The 21,066-nt window shown below is 42.4% G+C and overlaps 1 protein-coding gene across 6 annotated transcripts in view; it reads left to right on the plus strand.

The window, feature by feature from the left end:
- Positions 1-9,841, plus strand: part of DUS2 (dihydrouridine synthase 2) — a 70,811-nt gene extending 60,970 nt beyond the window's left edge. For 3 of the 6 annotated variants that reach the window (XM_075940316.1, XM_075940317.1, XM_075940318.1), the window contains 4 exons: positions 19-159; positions 2,956-3,043; positions 6,278-6,351; positions 8,891-9,841. In XM_075940316.1, coding sequence (XP_075796431.1) covers positions 19-159; positions 2,956-3,043; positions 6,278-6,351; positions 8,891-9,131 — 544 coding nt within the window. In that variant the 3' untranslated portion in view covers positions 9,132-9,841. Of the gene's footprint in view, positions 1-18; positions 160-2,955; positions 3,044-6,277; positions 6,352-8,163 lie in introns of all 6 variants that reach the window. The other 3 variants (XR_012906752.1, XR_012906751.1, XM_075940319.1) reach the window with 3 other exon arrangements.
- The last annotated feature ends 11,225 nt before the right edge of the window (positions 9,842-21,066 follow it).

The raw sequence follows: 21,066 nt of genomic DNA on the forward strand, positions 1-21,066 counted from the left end.
AAGTCACTTTTTAAATAGTGAAGTCTTTGAAATGGGACATTTCTATGAAGAAACAACAGCTATTCTGGAAGCTAAGAAGGTGCTAAAGGCCAAGACACAAGATGATGATGACCAGATGGAAGACACAGATGTGATAAAAATGTCTGTTAGATTTGACAAGTAAGCATGCAAAGTACATTCTTCACCTTCTTTTTGAACTTATAGTTATACTTTTGTCTGATCTTGGTACCTGACAAAGATTTTATAGGTAGGAGTGGGAATTCAAATATTATGGAACGGGGTCAGCAACCTTTTCAAACCAAAGAGACAAACTGCATCAAAATTCAGAACAAGTGGTCAACAAAGAGTCGTATCAGAATGCCTATTTGCATGACTGAAAATATACAACTTAATATTATTGATAATTGACAGGGCGATTAATAATAGCATAAATGAAACCTTGTACTCACAGACCGAGGCCGGTTGTCACAGCTTGGAGCAAGCTCACTTGTGTTGTGGAGTATTTTCATCCTAAATTGGACTCCCCGTCATCACTACTAGCTTGCTGAGATGTTACATACAGTGGAAATCTGAGTGGCCCTGTAGGTTCTTACAGGAAACGGAGACATCTGCTGGGACAAAATAATAAGGATTTTAAAAGGATGGTGAATACAAAACCTGCTCCAGGAGCAACTGCACCACAGCCCTGGCCCTAGTCTGGCACACAGAGCAAGCTGCCCACTATGTGGCCGCACCCCGGGATCAGCGGGGTAGCCACCATGCAGGGGCAGGGCTGAAACTGAGGATAGGGCTGGTGGTTGCTGCTCCATGGCACCGTGGCCCAGCTCCAGATTTGGCACATGGGGCAGCAATTCACCATGCGGCTCCATGTTACGGCTGACAGAGCTGGAGCTGGGGTGCATCTGTCCAAGGCACATGGGGCTGCTGCTTGCCATGTGGCCCTCCTGGAACCCACCACACTACTTAACTTCCAGATCCAGTAGGAAAGTGAGTGCTGCTGCACGCCTCTGGGAAGGAGGTGGGCGGACTTAGAATTCTTTGTGCACAGCCATGCAGGTACATGCCCTAGAGCAGTGGTCCCCAACCTTTTAGGGCTTCCGGGCGCCTGGGGGCAGTGCCGCTCACATGCCATGTATCCAGGGGTGGGGCCATACATGCGCCGTGAGCAGGGCCAGATTAAAGATGGGGGCTAGCTGGGCAGCTGCCCAGGGCGCCAACCTATTGGGGGGGGGGGGGCTGATAGCAGCTGTAAGGGGTGCCATGCGCCTGGCCACGCAGCGCCCCTTTGAGCTGCAATCAGGTGCCGCATGCCCGATTGCAGCTGTAAGGTGTGCAGCGCACCATGGGGCAGCGCCGCGCATGCGTCGCACGTCCGCTGCCCAGGGCACAGGAATGGCTCGAGCCAGTCCTGCCATGCCCAGGGCTCGGGGCACAAGAATGGCTTGGGCTAGCCCTGGTCACTCAGCGGGTGTACATAAATGCCCCGGTGGGCACCATGGCGCCCGCAGGCGCCACGTTGGGGACCACTGCCCTAGACGGAACTTAACAGTCGGGGATGGCCAAAAGAGCCCTATTAAGTGCTGTACTGAGCCGTATTTGGCTCGCAAGCCATTGGTTGCCAACCCCTGTTAGAGAACCTTCTTGGCTAAACTTTGTATGAGGAGACTCTATCCATATCAACTCATATATTAAATAGTACAGTATGTAAACTGATTATAAGAAATGTCAGGCACACATAAAAGAATGTGAACATTGATCTAAACAAAGCTGTTTTTTGTGTTAAAACTTTATAGAGTTTAATTATCTGTAATGAAATTTAATTCAGATATATACTTTTCTAAATACTGTATTTTTTTCTGATGACACATGCACGAAGTGCATAGTAATAAATAGCCTCAAAATGCTTTTTCTTCTAAGAAAATATTTTTGAAGCTGTATCTGGTTAGTGATTCATTCTCATGAAACTACTTCTCTTAAACCTATGTGCTCTGCAGGAGCAAACACATTATTTTTCCTTAATATGTACAGGGAATCTTCAGAAGATGTCTCCAGGTATTTCCTGAGACATTAAATTGAAGAACTGCGAGAATCACAGTTTGTAAACATTTTTATTTATCTAAGATTGCCTAATTTAAAAGTGATACTGTAAAATAGTTTTTGTTCTACTTTGTTTACTCAACATCTTGAATAACCTGTCTGTCTTGTACCACAGGTTAAGGGTATTGCATAAGATGCTTTTCAAAGATACACTCTAAGCATTCAAACTCAGCTGGAGTATAATATGACTCCTTAAAGATTGAGCACAATATCTCTGTAGTATTTATATTTTCTGCCTATGCCCTAGGAACTATACTCCCTCTTAAACAGTTGAAGCAATGTCTACCTTTCCTATGTATCTGGAAATGCTACTGTTTTTATTATAGAACCAAACTCATTCTTCTAACCTAACCTTTTTTTAATAATAAATTAATACCCGAAAAAGTTTTTAAATCACTATTGGAAAATGTTTATGGGTAATTATCAAGAAAAATGGTAAGTGGTCAAAAAAAACGTGTATTGTGGCTTGTCAGTATCAGTCAGAAACTCAGCAGAATGCAGGTTATTTAAACTTTCCTATCAGTAAGTACCTTGTCACTGCTTGTATAACTGCACTTAGTGAAGGTGGGAGATTGTTAGTAAGGAACCAATATGTAATATTAGATTTTAGAAACTAATTTAAAAATGTATTAATGGAACAATGATCTGAGAGAGGGGTGGGAGCTCCATCACTTGAGAGTTTTAAAATTAGACTGGGAAAAAAAGCTAGTAAAAATATGATCGTAATCAATCCTACATTGATAGAGAGATTGCTTGTCTCAGTTAACATATGTCTGTCCAATAGTCATTTTCTGTACAAACTTATTCATTACAAATTGTGGGATTATTTGTATTTCATTTTTTTCTTTTTCTGCCTAGGCGAGACTATCCACCACAGATTACTCCCAAAATGTATCTCTTGGAATGGTGCAGGAAAGAGAAGCACCCTCAACCTGTTTATGAAACTGTGAGTCTCTCCGTTTCTCAGCAAAAGTATAAGGCAGATCCTTAGGCAAAACATTTATGTCATAGTTTTACTGAGGATTATCAGGAAACTGTGAATTGATTGATTTGAAACAAGATTATCTCAAAGTTTAAAATGCTTTTTTTATTTTCAAACTGGAGTTTTGTTGATACCGTAGCTAGACTGCTTAGAATGGACACGCCCACATAATTTACAGAGAATTAGAACAAATTAAAAATTAGAACACATTTCTGCAGCGTAGAACCTTTCCTCTTTAGTTGTGAAATTTGACCTCCCTTAAAAATCCACTGAAAGTGGCCTTTACTTTTCTGTATAAAATTAGTTAATTCCTTTCTTATTGATGATAGAGAGGAATTCCCAGTATTGGAAGCTTCTCCCTTACAATTCCGTGCATCTCAATTCTGACCTGAAATTCTTCTCACTACCCCTTCCCCTCGAGTAGGTGCCTCAAGTGGAAATTGTCAATTGTGAGGTAATTTTGTAATACACAGAGCTGGGGATATGAATGAAACTATCACATTTATTACTTATATTTCACTGAGCCTACATTTGAACTCTTTCCTGTATAGACAAAAGAAGTACTGTCTTAACTTCGGTGGGCCACCAGGTCTTATGTCCAGATTATAAACATGTTTAAATACACTAATAGCATTTTTTAAAATGCCATTTTCCTGTAAAAATGTGTGAACTGCTTGTCTGAATTTTCCTTTTGTCTCTGTGGAAAGGAGGGGATGGATTGCACCCTCAGCAAGTTTGCGGATGACACTAAGCTGGGGCGAGAGGTAGATACGCTTAAGGGCAGAGATAGGGTCCAGAATGACTTAGACAAATTGGAGGCCACAAGAAATCTGATGAGGTTCAACAAGGACAAGTGTAGAGTCCTGCACTTGGGACGGAAGAATCCGAAGCATAGTTACAGGCTGGGGACCAACCAGTTAAGTAACAGTTCTGCAGAAAGGATCCTGGGGGTTACAGTGGATGAGAAGCTGGATATGAGTCAACAGTTTGCCCTTGTAGCCAAGAAGGCTAATGGCACATTGAATGGCATATTGAAAAGCTAAATGAGACGTGGAATATTAGAATGCAGCACCACTGAATTCCTAGAATTGTGTTCATTCTTGCTTATGTCATCTAGGATGTCACAAATCTGCTTTTTCTTTTCTGTCTGGGCAGTCGCATTAAGAGGAGCATTGCCAGCAGATCCAGAGATGTTGTTATTTCCCTTGATTCGGCTTTGGTGAGGCCACATCTGGAGTACTGTGTCCTGTTCTGGGCCCCCCCACTACAAAAAGGATGTGGACGCATTGGAGAGGGTCCAGCGGAGGGCAACCAAAATGATTAGGGGGCTGGAGCATATGACTTATGAGAAGAGGCTGAGGGACTTGGGGCTGTTTAGTCTGCAGAAGTGAAGAGTGAGGGGGGATTTGATAGCAGCCTTCAACTTCCTGAAGGGAGGTCAAAGAGGATGGAGAGAGGCTGTTCTCAGTAGTGACAGATGGTAGAACAAGGAGCAATGGTCTCAAGTTGTGGTGGGAGAGGTCCAGGTTGGATATTAGGAAAAACTATTTCACTAGGAGGGTGGTGAAGCACTGGAATGGGTTACCTAGGGAAGTAGTGGAGTCTCCATCCCTAGAGGTGTTTAAGTCTTGGCTTGACAAAGCCCTGGCCAGGTTGATTTAGTTGGAATTGGTCCTGCCTAGAGCAGGGGGCTGGACTTGACGACCTTCTGAGGTCTCTTCCAGTTCTATGATTCTATGATTCTATGAAAGGGATGATAAATTACACTATATCTAATATTGAAAAGCTAAATGAGACGTGGAATATTAGAATGCAGCACCACTGAATTCCTAGAATTGTGTTCATTCTTGCTTATGTCATCTAGGATGTCACAAATCTGCTTTTTCTTTTCTGTCTGGGCAGCAGCAATTTTTGCGACTGCTGTGGTAGATAAACAAGAAAAGAATGTTTACAAAAAGAGAGCTAATAACTGTTACAAAAGAACATCTTGATTTCATAATTCCAGCAGACCATGCCATAAGTGCTATGCCAAGTAGATAGTGTTTATAGAATCTGGTTTCTAAGGCTACATCTACACTGCATATCAATTTCGAAATAAGCTATTCCGGAATAGTTATTCCAAAACGGCTTATTTCAGTATAGCACGTCTACGCTGCAGGGAAGCCTCAAAATTAGTCTGAGGCAGGCTTCCCTAATGTATATATGCTTTCTCATTTAGAGCCCCAGGAGGCTCTGGGGAGGAATAATTTAGATTTGCCCTGGTGAGGGGCTATTTCAAAATAGCACTGGGGAGCATCTACACCAGCCTTATTTCAAAACAGCTAAATAATGAATTTTGAAGTGTGAAGGCTTAAAATGTTAATTGTGTTACATGCTCCTAGAGCAGGGACAGGCAAGATACGGCCTGGGAGCCAGATGCAGCCCACCAAGCTTTTTAATCCAGCCCAAGGCCCACCATTGGGCACTGAGCAGCACCACATTGCTCAAAGTGGCTAGCTGCTTCATGTGGCTCTCTGCACCATGGAGAGGGAGAAGGCAAGGGGAGGCTTTGTGTGCTGTCTGTACCCCCAGCACAATTTCCTGCCAGTGGAAACTGGGAGGTTGTGCTGGGGACAGGGACAGTGCATGAAGTCTTCCTACCCACCCACCCCCCAGTAAATGGTGCAGAAACACACATGGAACAACCAGTCACTTTGATCCTGGGGCTGCTGGCAACTGAGCTGCTGGCTGGGAGCTGGCTAGGTATGCACTTTCCAGCCAGAGACTGTCTCTGGTACCCCACACCCTCCTGTACCCCAAGTCCCTGCTCCAGGTTACCACCTAAGCCTTCTGTGCATGCACGTGCAGACATATACGCCACAACTCCTTCCCAGGCTCTGCCCCTGTTCCTACATCCCTCCCTCAGGCCAGAATCCTCACCTGCAACCATAGCCCTTCCTGGACCCTGTATCTCAATCTCCTGTCCCAGGCCATAACCCCCTCCTTCACCCAGTCTCTGTCCAGACCCTTCACTCCTTCCACAGTAAAGTGCAGCCCTCGACCACTTATCAGAATCTTGACGTGTCCCCATCAAAAATTATTGCTCATCCCTGTCCTACAGTAAAACCGAGACTAGGAAGTATTCTGTGGTATTGCTTTTTTAAAAAATATAGCTGTTTATATTAAGTTACTTATATCTTTAATCTCTCCTTTCTCTAGGTTCAAAGATCACTAGATAAATTATTCTGTTCAGTTGTTACAGTAGCTGAACAAAAATATAGATCAACTTTATGGTAAGTCTTCTCTGACGTGCTTTTGTGATGTATTGTTGGAAAGGCAACACTAACAGTGAGAGGAAAAATACTAAGTAAACTTTACTTTAAAGCTATAACTTTTGAAGGAAACAACTTGGAAAAGGTTTCTGCGGTTAACTGAGACATGTGCCAAGGGGGAAAGATTTCCGTAGTCAAGGGCCCTTCGCCCTTCATATCAGAAAGACTGTTTCTAGTAATGAGATCCTTAAAAGGTAAATGGTGTGTGGGCGTATATTTCCCCTAAGACAGTCCTCAGAGTGGCCTCAAATAAGGCAAAGATCTCTAACATTAAGAGTTTTAAATTGTGCTACTGGGAAAAACTGTTCCCCACCATTTCAGCTATGTGCTTAGCATGGAAAGCTTTGCAAAAGTGATGCCATACTCCTTATCTTACCCACTATTTTCATAAAATTACCTCAGGAAGTAAGGAATTTTTTAGGGGAAACTTGACCATTCTCATGACAATAACCTTTACCCAGCATCAAGACTTCTGTTTTTTCAAGATGGAGAGCAAAGAATCTGTTGGCAATTAGAGTTGAATGAATAACTGATCAGAAGAATTCTTCTGTTGGTTCTAGCCAATACTGTTTTTTATTTCCTTTGGGTCAGTTAACATTAACATTTTTGAAAGTAAATGGCAATATTACCAACTTTTGCTCCAGAACGGTGACAGAACTTGCTGGATTCATAAAGCGAAAAAGCTAGTTGCATATCAGCAGCATTCTGATTATACTAATCCCAGTATTTAGAATGTTATGTATCTGTTTCTTTGAACAAAGTCTTGTGCTTAACCTTATAACGAATATCAGATTGCATTAATTCAGTTGTTTTATAAAGTATATTTTAACAGAAACAGGTGTAAATTACAATATAGGAGATACAATGAAACAGACATACTATAATTAAATACATTGACTATAAAATATCTTTATATTTGTATAACAAGTCAGATTTATTTCACTCCACTGCCCCTAGGCATTTTGTCCTCTGATTTGCACAGATTTTTCCATGTGTTTACTGGGAGCCACCTTTTCTGCTCTCTTTCTCTCTTTGAAGACGGGAGGAGTTTTTCCATTGATTAGAGTGGGAGCTAGATTGGTCCCTTAGTCCAAATTAGGAATATTTACAAATTCATATTTTGTAGATATTTTGCCTTATTGCACTATGAATAAATTCAGTAACTCAATGAATACATGAAATAAAGTGAAATAGTACATAAAGGCAACTAGATAGCAACTTTTAAATTTTATTTTACAAATAAAAGTGAGAGCAAGAGATCAGGTGTCTTGCTGGAAGCCACATATTGAATCAGTAGCTGCATCAATTGATGCACTAAGACTCCACAACAATATTTTATAGAAGAGTCTATTGATCATAGAAACGTTTGAGTTTCTCAGGCAGATACACCTAGGGTTCCATATAGTACAGGGGTGTGCAATAATTTTTTGCGGGAGACCACTCCAAGAATCTAGTAAGTGATTGCAGGCCATACTTTTTTACAATATTAATGGAGGAAGTATGGGGTCTGAGTTGGAGATTGGTGCAGAAAGGAGCTTGGGGTAGGAAATAGGGGTTAAGAAGGGAGGTGTGGAATCTGGGGGAGAGTTTGGGTGAAGGGGAGAGGGTTGTAATTCCAGGGGATTGGAGTGGAGGAGTGGTGGCAGGATCTTGGAGTGTGGATGCAGGAGTGGGTTATGACCTGGGGCAGGTGGTTGGTTTACAGCCAAGAGGATCTGACAGATTTTGCTGGGTACAAGGGCAGCAAGTGAAGCTTTCCCCCCACCCCCGCAGTGCAGAAAGCCACATGGAACAGCCAGCCACTTGAGCAGTCTGGGGCTGCTGGTAGGTAGTGAAGCTTGCCTGAGAGTGCTGCTGACCAGGAGTTGCTTAGGTAAGCACCTCCCGACCAGAGTCCTCTCCCGCGCCTATTCCCTCTCTCGAGCCCTGCACCCCAATCCCTTGACCCACTTAAACTCTCTGTATCCTCCTCTCCTGCGCCCCAGGTCACAATTCCCTCCCAGATACTGCGCCCATTCCTACATACCTCCCCCAGGTAAGAAACCTCTTCTGCACCTATACCCCGCTCCAAACCCTGCACCCTAGTCCCTTGCTTCAGGTCACAACCCCTTTCTTCACCTAAACTCCCTCTCAGACCCCATACTCTCTCCTGCACCCCATTCCCCTACCCCGAGCTCCCTTCTGCACTCAACCTCTTTCCTAGATCCCAAACCTCCTCCACAGAAAAGTGCAGCCCTTGACCACTTAACAAAATCTTGGCGTTGTCGCCCCTCCCCCATCAAAATGATAGCTTCCCTCCCCATCCCCCCCAGGTTTACAGCAACACAAGCATCTAAAAAAATGTGAATATGTCTCTGGAACTAAGCTTTTGTCTTCCATCTGTTAGGCTGTCATAAGTATTGCAGAGACAGGAAATGGATTATTTCAGGCATGCAACACTGTGCTTGGCAGTATGCAAGCTTTGCATCTGCTTTTACCTGTGCTCTGTCTTACTCTTCAGGGACAAGTCAAAGAAGCTAGCAGAACAGGCTGCAGCTATAGTCTGTCTTAGGACATTGGGTCTCCCAGAGGGGAAGCTTAATGAGGGAGAAAACCACCTGATTAACAAACGCAAGAGAGAGAACCAGGAGCTATTAAACAACAAAGAACATGAAGATGACCTACTTGTTGAGGCCGCACATAAAAGAGCTCATGTTACTGAGAGAACTTCTGACTTCAGCTCTACTGAAGTGCCACGATAGCATGAAAAGCAAACATTCCACAACGGTGCAGCTACCAGTTCACTCCCTTTTTATATCCTGCTGTTACGTTTCATCTAGACTCAGTCGGAGACAGATAAACTGCCTGATTCTGAAAAGCTACTGTACTGGGTAAATGTTTTTTCTCTTCTTTGCTTTGGTGCCTTTCAGACAGGATAAATTAATAGTCTGAATGAGAAGATGATCCCATCTTAAATTCTGTTTCAATAGCAAATATTTTCAATTAAACTTCTGAGGTGTTTTTGTTTAATATATTTTATAAGTAGAAAGAAGAATTTTAAAGGCACAAGAGAGAGGTTTTTAATAGATTGTTTCCAACTGTTGGAGTTTTGTTGTGGCTCCATTAACAGGGATAAGTATGTTAGAAATGGTCAGCTCTTGTCTGAAAATACCGGTAACAAAGTTATAACAGGTTGTGTTATGATCCCTAGAGGATTTTGTATGAAGAAGATATTAGAAACACAATTCATTGGTGATGAACTATACCAAAATGGCTTCCCAATTACAAATGTCTTTATTTTAAATGGAGGTGTCTACACTAAGCCATTGTTTTCTAATGGTACAGCTGTATTTAACTGGGATTATGTTTAGAGTTTTTAAATAAAAAAGGTGTACATGCTAATTAAAACAAGTACTACTCAAATATCTGAATTGTAATAAATCTGCATAGTTTGCATTTAACTGAAAAATAATTGCAGTTCATTTCCTACCTTGTAGACTGCAGTAAAAATAGTTTTAAAAGCTTCTTTCAGAACTAAATGTTCCAGTTTCACACAATGATTTTAGTCACAGAACACTTACTTCAGAGCAGTGGCATACTTTGTAGTCCAATTAATAAAACATAAACTTTAGGAATAACCATTTCCCCACTGAGAGTCATGTCTGAAGCAGAAGCTTCTGTAAAGGCTGTTTTTAGGCAGTTATGAGGAATGGTCATGCAAATACTATTAACAGAATCTGGTTCATTCCCTGAGTTTTGCTGGCAGAATGCAGGTTGCAAAGCACAGTGATAAGAAGCAACACAAATTGTCTGCAATCCAGCTCTGCATCCTCAGTTGTGTGGGAAGGCATAACTAGGATACCTGTGAAGTCCACTGGAGCTCTTCTGGATCACCAAACATAACTGCCTAGAAGAAAAGCTTATGGCATGTTGCGGAATCACCATCTATGCTACCATCCACTTCCAAGGAAGAAACTGCCTCAATGGAAAGTGCAAACTACAAATCCTGCACCTCTGGGAGAATGTGTGTATCGCCCCTCCCTGCCCTCACCCCCACCCCCAAGTCTGACCCAAACTAATGTCTTGATTCTCTTAGTTTAAATAAAATGTGTGTCCTGAAGTGTTATGTCCCTGGAGGAGGGTGCTGGCTGACAGTAGATTCAAGGTGACTTTCAACAGTTACACCTTAATGTGGTCTCTTCGTTCCCATTTGCTATGACATTCCCCTCAGGAGGCTGAGGGATTGGAAAGCCAAAGGACATCCTGTCATTAGGGAGCAGCCTTTGAAATTCAGCTGCCTCACTTCTCTCTCCCTCTGAATCTTAGTTTATTCAAAGGGTCTGTGTGCCTTATGATACCTTTGCATACACATGCTTGTCCTCCTCCATAAGTAAAATGTAAACCTCTTGTGACATAATTTTAGGTCATATTGTGTTTGCGTGTCAAAAATAATAGTAACTTTAAAGCCAGGAAATTTATGGCGCTTTGGGCCTGCACAATACTCACGTGCGCCTTAGTCTCACTGCTGCTTTCATCACTCCCCTCCCCCGTACTGACTTCCTTTGCAGTGCCTGGAGAAGTCATTAGCAGAAGGTTTGCAGTTGAAGGTGAGGAACTTTTCAGGATGGAGGCCTAAGGGCCATAGCCTGTGTTGCAGTGCTTTCACACCACTTTCTTGTCCTGGCAATTGGCCCTGTGTGACACCTGCACAAGGTGCACTTCTCCTAGTGTAAATATCTCTGCTGGGAAATAGAATTATAAAGGAAACCACAGGTGGTCAGCATGCAGATGCATGTTAATGCTTTTACGTTACATTTCTGTGAATCAATTTGGGCTTGGTGGGAAAGGGACTCTTATGAGAGAGAGTGAATGTAAAAAATTAAACACAAGGAAGTAATAGAAGATCAGAGGATCTTAATTCAACTTCCAAAGAAAATACAATCAGTGCTTTTAGTGTGCAACTACAAAACATATATTGTAATTTGGCTGAATCAAACTGAAGTGTCATTTAAAATGAATATGTTAAATTGTTTAGCTGACCGTACTTAGTGTTTAAATAACTGCCTGATCACAGATCATCAATTTATTTATCTAGTATAACAATTATATAAGTAACTACAGTTAGTTGAATAATATATATTTATGGTAAGATAAGTGGTATAGCATCTATGAACAAGAAAGTGAGTTGCTGCTTTGCTAGAATGAATAATTCAGGCTAAAATTAGGCATTCATATAAATTAAAAATGGTCAGAAAATGGGCGCATACAAAGTGTGATTTATGCTTCCCTTTGATCCTCACCGTAGGTCAGGAAAAGCAACTAATGGGAATCTGTAAGGGTTTATCTACACTGGCAGGTTACTTTGTTGTACCTTTCTTGCTCAAGGGTGTGAAAAAACACCCATTGTGCACCAATGTAAACAGCTGTACAATGCAAACAGACAAAGCCTTAAACATGTTTTGAAGAGAGTTCTTTAACTGCCCCATGGTTTAGACTTCAAGGGCATGACCAGCAGTGCACACCAAAGTGTCTATGCTGTAACTTCGCTATGTGCACTCTGTGGATACAAACTAAAAGGTTCCTAGTTTGCATTAATATCTTTCTTTTTGAAAAGGACTATGTTAATGTGAACAGAGAGCCTTTTAGTTCATGCCTGCAACATCCACCCAGGAGAGTTACAGTGCAGCATTTTGGTGCACACTGCTGTTCACACCCTTCTAGTATGCAGGGCAGCACGGACGAGACTTAGTTGCTTTTCCGCTACTTTTCTTCTAACCCACTATACCCTGTTGTGTTGCTTTTTGCACCGTTCTCATCATTGAATTCAGACTAGATACATCTGTGATAGTGCCCCCTGCATGTAGCAGATCTGAGGTTTGCTCTTGATCTTAAAAGAGGTTCTTTTGGGGGGAATAAAATTCCTTTTAGAGACTGTTCTATTCAAAGTATTGAATTGGAATTTTATCTTTTGTTATAAAAAGAAATTATATGTGAATTAATAAAACCTGACCATGGCTCATCCATAATGGAACTTGTCATTTATATTTTCTGAATTCTCTCTTGGCTAAAATAATGGATCTCTTTTTGTGTATTCCTTATATAAACTGGAGATGGCAGATGTTCTTTGTGCAAATGCCAGGTCATGTACTAATGTATCTTAGCAGTACAGCTTCTGCACTACTATATTCTTGCATAAGATGGCAAACCAGACCACAGCTTGAATTTTAAGAAAAAATTTACCACCAATCATAAGAAATTGTCTGCTTAATTTAGTGTGGCCATGCTATATGAATATGATAGATAATATTGACAGAAGTTATTCTCTGTTGTAAATATTTGTTAAATGAATGTCACTACTAAATTGTACTTAGAATTTAATGAAGCAATTGTTCTTTTCTGTCAAAAGATTAAAAAAAATACAAACAGCCGTGCTCAAGTCTTGACACTAGGATCAGAAAATATAGGTAACAATACCCTGCCAAATGTGTGGATTAACTGTACAGGATCTCAGCGTAGGGAGCAATCTATCCCCATTCCATCCCTTTATGTACTCTGTTTATTTCTAACATGAATGGGAATGTAAAAGTGTTCTTCTTCTGAGTCTTTTAGCTTGGATGCTTCCAAGTTGGAGACTACCTCCTGAGACCTTATTGGTGGAATGCTTTTTGGAATGTTCCAAGCTCCACGCCCAACCCCACCCTGGAATGTGAGGTTAAATGTTGGTGGCACACAGAGTTTGAATATTTAAATTGTAGAGTTCCCTCATACTGCAGTTTGAGAGAGCTGGCAAGGATCAGCTCAGCTGCTGTCTGAGTCAAAGAGCAAAGATGCTTGTGAGTTTTATTCCCCTCCGCCCCCTTCGGAGTGGAGGTTCACTTACCCACTATAGCCCGCAGAGGAGCAGTTTTCAAAAGGTTTTACCCAGCAAGCCTGTAACTGGTCACAAGCAGGTGCTGGCTTGTTAAAGACAGCCTCCTTCACAAAAATATTTTGTCACTTGTTTTGTGACAGTGTCTGAAAGGGATGTCTGCATTGCAATAAAACTCCCTTGACTGGCCCTGGTCATCTGACTCGGTCTCACAGGGCGTGGGCTCTCAAGCTCAGGCTGCAGCCGGGGCTCTGGGACCTTTCCACATAGGCTTTAAAGTCCGGTGTCTGGCCCTAGCGTCAACATTTGTGTGATAATATTATAACCAAGCAGCTCAATCCATATAAGCCCAAGTCAGCTGACCCCGGAGAGCCACAGGTGTTTTACCACAATGTAGACATACTCTGAGAGACTAATCAGCATGTGAAATGGAGCATGTTTGTAATGGGGTTTGCAAAAGGGATGAGGGGCAAGAGGAACTGTTCCACACTGGTGATGTGGCTTATAAAGTTAGTGGTGACCTCTCTGCTGCTTTACAAGAAGCTTATGTTTGAGTTTTACTCTATCAATGAGGACAGAGATGATGGAAAATAGCGAAGGCAACATGAGAAGCCTTTGAGAAGGAAATGCCTGTATTGCTGAACAACAGTTCCTTAGGTCAGTTAAGGACTGGCGTTAATCAGCTGCTAGGGAAGTCAAGACCAACCGTCCTTACTTGGAAAATAGTAACCTCAATGACTGTGAAATAGCAGACTGAAAAAATACATAGCATTCATGTTTGTGTATAATATTCACTTGACTGGCAAATAACGTGAGTGCCAGAGAGTTAATGGGAATCTGCCTGTTCAACATCCATTGAATCAATAAATTAATGCCTTCTCCCTGCCCCTTCTTAGGTGGGGGGGGGGGGGGGGGGAGGGTCCATTTTCCTTGTTGTTTAGCATATTCTTGTCTCTTTCTGGCAAATCTCTTTTGTTATTCTTGTGTTGTTTTACAAAATACTGTGTTGTGACATACTTTGTTCACTCTGAATTGGTTTTTCATTTTTGTCATTTCAAACCAAATGATGTATCTACTCCAGATTTTGTGTGATTATATGAAAGATGGGGTTGCTGGTTTACTGTTTTAAAAGTTTCTTTGTATCTGGAGATTGTGGAGTGGGGGTGAAATGGTGATCATGTAATCTTGGGCATGTAATCTTGGGCATGTATGGCTGGTTGGTATTCTAGGTGCAGTGGATGGAACATGACCTGGACAGAAATCTGCAATCTTGATTTGTAGCCACTAGTCTTAGTGCTGTGCACATATATCTAACTGCTTGATGATAATGTCTTCGTTGATTATACAAAATATTAATACATGCACTGCTTTCAGTAGGAATTTTGGGCCAAATGTAAATTTGCATATGCCAGTGCTAATGAAGCAAAATGTTGGTCATTTTAACCCAGCTCTAATCCTGGACTGTGGCTGTAGTATTTTGTTTTTCTTTGAACTTTGAAAATGAGCTAACACAGTGCATATATCTCTATAAGGGGTTAAGGAATAGTCCTAAGAAAGGGAAGGATAGAAGAACTTGAGAAAGGAGTCTTGAGGATGTGGAAGCTGGTGTTGGGCAGAAGAGTGGTCAGGGAATACTGCAGCCACAGTAGCCACAGAGTGAAAACTCCTGCAGCCATCTAGGAGCTCCAGTAGCCAAAACTAAGGAGCACAGGAAGGGGAGCATTCCGTCTGGGCTTCCCATTGGGTCTGCAGCAACTGGAATACATGCTGATCTCACGACGTTTGCAGGCTCTGCTTTGGCTGGGCAAGGGGTTCAGAAGACAAGTGCTCCAAAGTTTCTCCAATTCATAGAAGAGGGATTCTCTTCTGAAGTCTGCACTAAGGTGGTGTCCCTGTGCTAATTTCCAGATTATGACATTTCTTTTAAATTCTCATTTGTTGAAAATAAACTTGGGAAACTCCGTATAAATATTACGCATGAGCCACATTTAACATTGCATGCATAATCTGAACGCTGCCCTTGAACATACAATTTTTAATTGTCACATTTCTGAAAACAATAGATTTTAACATTTTTGCTGAACTACTTTCAGTAGGAATTTTGGGCCAAATGTAAATTTGTATATGCCTCTGTTCTGTGCATGTTAGACAGCCATTGAAAGTCATTTATATAAAAAGTACATCAACTATACTTTCACAACATTGTTCAGATTTCATAAAATAGAGCAATAAGAATATGCTGGCATACATAGGATGCATAAATTTGTACACGATGAACCTCTCTAGCCTGGCACCCTTGGGACCTGACTAGTGCTAAACCAGAGAATTTGCTAAACTACAGGAAATCAATAGTGTCTACCAACACTTCCACCTCTTACTGGGCTCTTAGAAGACATTTAGGGGTAAATTAGAGCTAAATAACAGCACAGAACACTTGAGAGCCAGGACTGGTGGCTGTAAACAAACTTCATGGAACCATGCAAAACTTGTCCACACCCATGATAAGTGGACATCTGGCTAACTACAATCATGCTGTACCAGGGAATGCTGGACTAGAGAGGTTCAACTCCAATCCACCTCATTTTCCTCTCTTCAAGAGGCGAAATCTTTCCCACCTGGATATGTAGGGTGCATAAGTTAACAGAAGTATGTACAAAGCTGCTTATTAGTGCACAAGTAAGTACTGGTCAGCTAGCATTCTGCATAGCCCAACGCACTATGTCCAAAGGGGGAACGGTGGTTCCATCATCCATCAGGTACATTTGCTACTCTTGGCATTAAGTGTTTTGATCAGAGCACTGAAAGGATTCCTGTCATGCCTCTTGCTGGCTTACTTTGTGATGAGTAGTCATGCAGTGGCAGGATTTTGAATGTGCCACATAAACCTGGCTCCTTGCCACTGCATATATCACAGATGTTTGGCCAAAGGTCTGTACTTTGAACACCCCTGGTTGGAAACAGCAGTGAAATGGTGAGACCCAAGCGCCCGCCAGAGTTATGGATGCATTAACATAATAGCAAATATATTTTTAAAAGTGAGTATTAAAAATGCCCTTTTCATATATGTATTACTTTTGAATAAATGTTTTAGTGCCTAAGCCAAGGTTTATTAGCCAATAGAAAAGCCTCCATTGACTCCAGTGGGCTTTGGCTTGGATTTAAATGTTAAGAAGTTTAACACTCCAATTTTCTTTTCATTCTCAGGAACAAGAAGGTAATGTGCATTATAAATGTAGTTCAATGCCTGTTATAGTTCTTTGAATCATTACATAAGACTTGGAGAATAATTATTTAAATAAAAGTTCTCTATCCATTTGTTTTAAGTGCTTTTGACATAACTTAAAAATACAAATACAAAAAACCTGCATTACAACAAAAGTACAGCCCTTACACCGCATATAACTCCCTATCTCACTTTGAAAATCGTAAGTTGAAACCACTCTCACTGTTATCCCCTCCCTCTATTGGATTAGGGCCAGATCTTAGACATAGTGTAGAGCATATGTAAACAGGTGGAAGCTAGATATATGTAAGGACCATCAAACACATGTGGTCTCAAAATAGTCTTAAAACAATTTAGTGTAACATAGTTCACTTTTAAAAGAGTAATTAGAATAATGTCTATCGTTTAGACTAAATTAGTTGGTATTTGATAAAACTCTTCTCTTTCCAACAACTCATCAACAAACCAAATAGGTCAAAAGTAGATTACATAGTTAAAGAGAAATTTAATATCAGTATCTGTTTCCTTTTAGTGGTGAATTACATGTGCAGTCTACACAATATGAGATTTAGACAACATAAGATGCAGTTTTGAGTTGCAAATAGAGCGTGGGTATAAATTTATTATGTGCTTCATTGACATCACCCTAGGAGCTTGGAGTGCTTTATAATTGAAATAATAGTTGAATACAATTTAATGTGGGGAAACAATGGCATTGGAAAAGTTGTGATTTGTCTACTGTTACACAGTGGTTTAATGGCAGATGCAGACTTAACCTAGGAATCCTGTGCCCAAACACCATGCTCCGGAACAATGGTTCCCAACCTTTTCCATTCCTCCCTTCAATCAGGGCACCTTTTAGCAATATGGTTAAAATAAGGGTTATCACAGCCAATTTGAGAACCTATGTTGTAGAGGCTCTGATTAGTAGATTATACTGCCTACTGTCTTTCTTCCCCAAAGACCATGGCTGTGTCTAGACCGGCAAGATTTTCTGCAAAAGCACCTTGCTTTTGCGGAAAAACTTGCCAGCTGTCTACACTGGCTGCTTGAATTTCCACAAGAACACTGATGATCTCATGTAAGAAATCAGTGCTTCTTGTGGAAATACTATGCTGTTCCTGTTCGGGCAAAAAAGTCCTTTTGTGCAAAAGTGCCAGTGTAGACAGCTCAGATTTGTTTTGCGCAAAAAAGCCCTGATCGCGAAAATGGCGATTGGGGCTTTTTTGCGCAAAAGCGCGTCTAGATTGGCACGGATGCTTTTCCGGAAAAAGTGCTTTTGCGGAAAAGCGTCCATGCCAATCTAGACTCTCTTTTCTGCAAATACTTTTAACAGAAAACTTTTCCATTAAAAGCATTTGCGGAAAATCATGCCAGTCTAGACGTAGCCTACCAGTTGTATATGACCAAATCTTAAGGAAATAGATTCTACTTAGACTATGCAATGAATTGAATCGTGACATGGAAGGAAAAGGGTGAGATTGCTCTTAGAGTAACACGTCACCATGATTTGAAATAAAACCATAATTGCAGTTTGTGTATCTGCCTTCCTCTTTTGTAGCTCAGAATGAATCTTGTAGTGATTGCTGTGTATTTATTGTCAGTGTACCTAACAATATTGCTTGTGAATGATGTTATGGATTGTATGGCACAATTCAGTAAAAGAAATCTAGTTACTGTTAGACCTGAGAGCATCAGCCAGCCTATGTTGTGAACTAGTAAAGATTCATTTTATTCTGTAACATGAATCAGGAATTTTTTAAAAAGCATTTAATGAAAGTGGGGGGGAACAATCATTTCCATTTCAGGTGTATATTTACCACTTGTGGCTTCACAGGTCAGTGTATGTGAAGCTGTGATTTCTTTTTAAATTCCCTCGTTGGGTGTAGTGGTAGGGGTAGTGCACTGATGTCATGAGGAGTGTTGAGGTGGGATCACTGTTGAGTTTTCTGTGGATTGCAGAAGGAAGAAAGCATGGAATTATTGAACCCGCAGGAAGGGGGGTAGCAGGAGCCAGTGCTGGGGGGAGCTGGTTTCCCCCAGCTCTCGCTCTATGGTGCTGTTTTCACATACACACACCCCACCTCACCGCTGCCTCTGATACAAAGACCTATACGGCTTCCCCCCAGCCCAACCTTCACCCGCTGCCCAATAGAGTAGGCAGTTCCTGTCTACTTGACCCCTTGGCAGCGGCGTTCCAACTGACTAGTTTGGATCATTATGGAACAACTGCTAGAGACTAGTAATAGTTGACCTGAGTCAAAGAGAAAAAATCTGAAGAGATATTTTCTCCTCTCCCTGCCACCAGTTTATTTATTTCTCCTAACGTCTTAATTAAAAATCAAAACGATGTGTAAGCAAGTATAAGTGAAAGGGAGGCTTTCCAGAAAGAGCTGAAACATTTCCATGAAGTGAAGAATTAACCTCATCCTGTTAAAAAACAGCTTGCATCTTCTCCTATCAGTGCTAGGCCAGCACTGTTCTAACCCGTTACCCTCTGAGCCCAGGCTATGAACTCACCAATCACCTGGTGGGAGAGAACAATTCGCCCACACAATTCACACTCTTGTCACTTCCCTTACGCTCTGGTACCCCCACACACACTCACCACACTGACATCCTACCGGCCTGGCAGGGCTTGCACAGTATAGTAATGTGCATACACAAAGGTACGTGTGGATATTATTTCAACAAATTTCAGTGGTCCAAGCCTGATGCTCAAAACATTAACCCATCCATTTAGGCAAAATAAAAAGCAGTGGCAACATGGCTGACTTCTTGAAAACGCTTTTAACACTCTAATTACACTTTTTCTATTTAGTATCTGTGTCAGGTGTGAAATGTTTCTGTTCCAGGGCCAGAGCTCTCAACTAAACCACCCGTTACTGATGGGGGGGGGGGGGGGCTGGGTTCTTTCTGTAACGACATGTATAGGCCGCTTAGTCTCATTCCAGTTCTCTGTGACCTGATTTATCATGTAACCAAAAGACAAAGCAGCTAGGATAAAGGAGGAGGCTTATCCATAAGTTTTATCTGCAGCAGAAAGACATCTACATGTCTTGTTAGTCTATAAAGTGCTACCAGACCATTTGTTGTTTTTTAAGTTTATACAGAAATTGAGGTTATTCTTCAAGTGCTCATGTGCATTCAGCATTGGAGTGTGTGCTCACCACATGCACCAGTACCGGAAGATTTTCCCTCAGCAGTACCCGTAGGGGCCCAGGCTCAGCTCCCCCTGCAGTGGTGTGCACATGCCACACTAAGTAGGATGCTCCTGGGTCCCTCTCTCCTCAGTTCCATCTTGCTGACAATGACAGTGCTTGGAACACTTTGCTCCAGCTGTAACTGTAGTTACTCCCTCTATTGATTCTTTTGTATATAGTTTCTCTCTTTAGTGTACTTAGTGTAGATTATTGAGTGTAACAGTTCATTGTTAGGACTTGGCCCGGGCACTGGGCATGCCCCCGCTTCCCAGGCTTTAAAGCCCTTGCTGTGTGCCACAGGCCTATGTCAGTTAGCAACTGACATGCCGACTGCCTCCTTTGTCTAGGAGAATCACACATCTCTGTCACGTGTCATAACTGCAGTGTCTCCCCCACACCCGGACGATAAGAGATAGGAGCATGTGTCTCAAAGCCACGCTCATGGAGTCCTCCTTAGCCCCACAGAATTAGCACTCCAAATTGGCACTGAGCACCGGAGCCTCAGTGTGGAGCACTCCCCCAGCACTGTTGGTGTGGCACCGGACATCAACCATCATTCAACCAAAGACTGGCAACTCTTCTGCTTCTCTCAAGAAGACCAAGAAGGTGGACTGCCCTGCAGATCATCCCCAGGACAAGATCCTGGTACAAGCTGACCCTGGCAGCCCTGCCGCTTCCCCGCTACCTGTCCTGGATGTGCAAGCCCCCCTCCACACCAGAGGTCTTTTAGTATGACCATGCCAGTACAATCTTTTTCAGGATTGGCTGGGCCCTGCCATAGAGTGAAGTCTCTGTTTGCTGCATGATCACCGAGCACCCAACACACTAGATCTCTGGCACACTCAGACAGGAGAGCCCCTAGTAGCCTCTCCAGATCAGTGACAGACAGGCCAGGGACAGATGCTGAGTCCAGAGCATCACAGAGCGCTGACTTGTGGAGGCACGTGCCCCACACCCTCAGCAGCACTGTAGGGAGAGTCACTCCCCATACAGGTCTCACCACTCCAGGGATGATTCCCTGCCTCCATGGCACTGCTCTCCTCAGTGCCATTCCTCACCAGCACCGAGCTCTTCTAGGAGTGATGGCAGGTCCTACGGGTCCCGGTCAGCATCTCAACACTGTGTGTAACCATCCCAATACTGACCCCTCAAGTGTCCAGAGGACCTCAGGGAATCGCAGGAGCCCACTAACCCACTGGTCCAGGCCCCTCACTTGGTCACCGAGATGACCGTTGGCACCGGGATCTCGGTACCACAGAGAGCGCAGCATATGCTCCTCGTCATGGGTCTCCATCAGCATCTGCTCAGACTCTGCCTCCCTGCCTCTGGCACAGTCCTTGGCACCATACCCCATGACTAACCAGCCGCTGATGCAAATGGCCTCTCAGGGCACCCCATGGCCT

This window comes from Pelodiscus sinensis, chromosome 12, assembly GCF_049634645.1.
Source record: "Pelodiscus sinensis isolate JC-2024 chromosome 12, ASM4963464v1, whole genome shotgun sequence".
Taxonomy (NCBI): Eukaryota; Metazoa; Chordata; order Testudines; family Trionychidae; genus Pelodiscus; species Pelodiscus sinensis.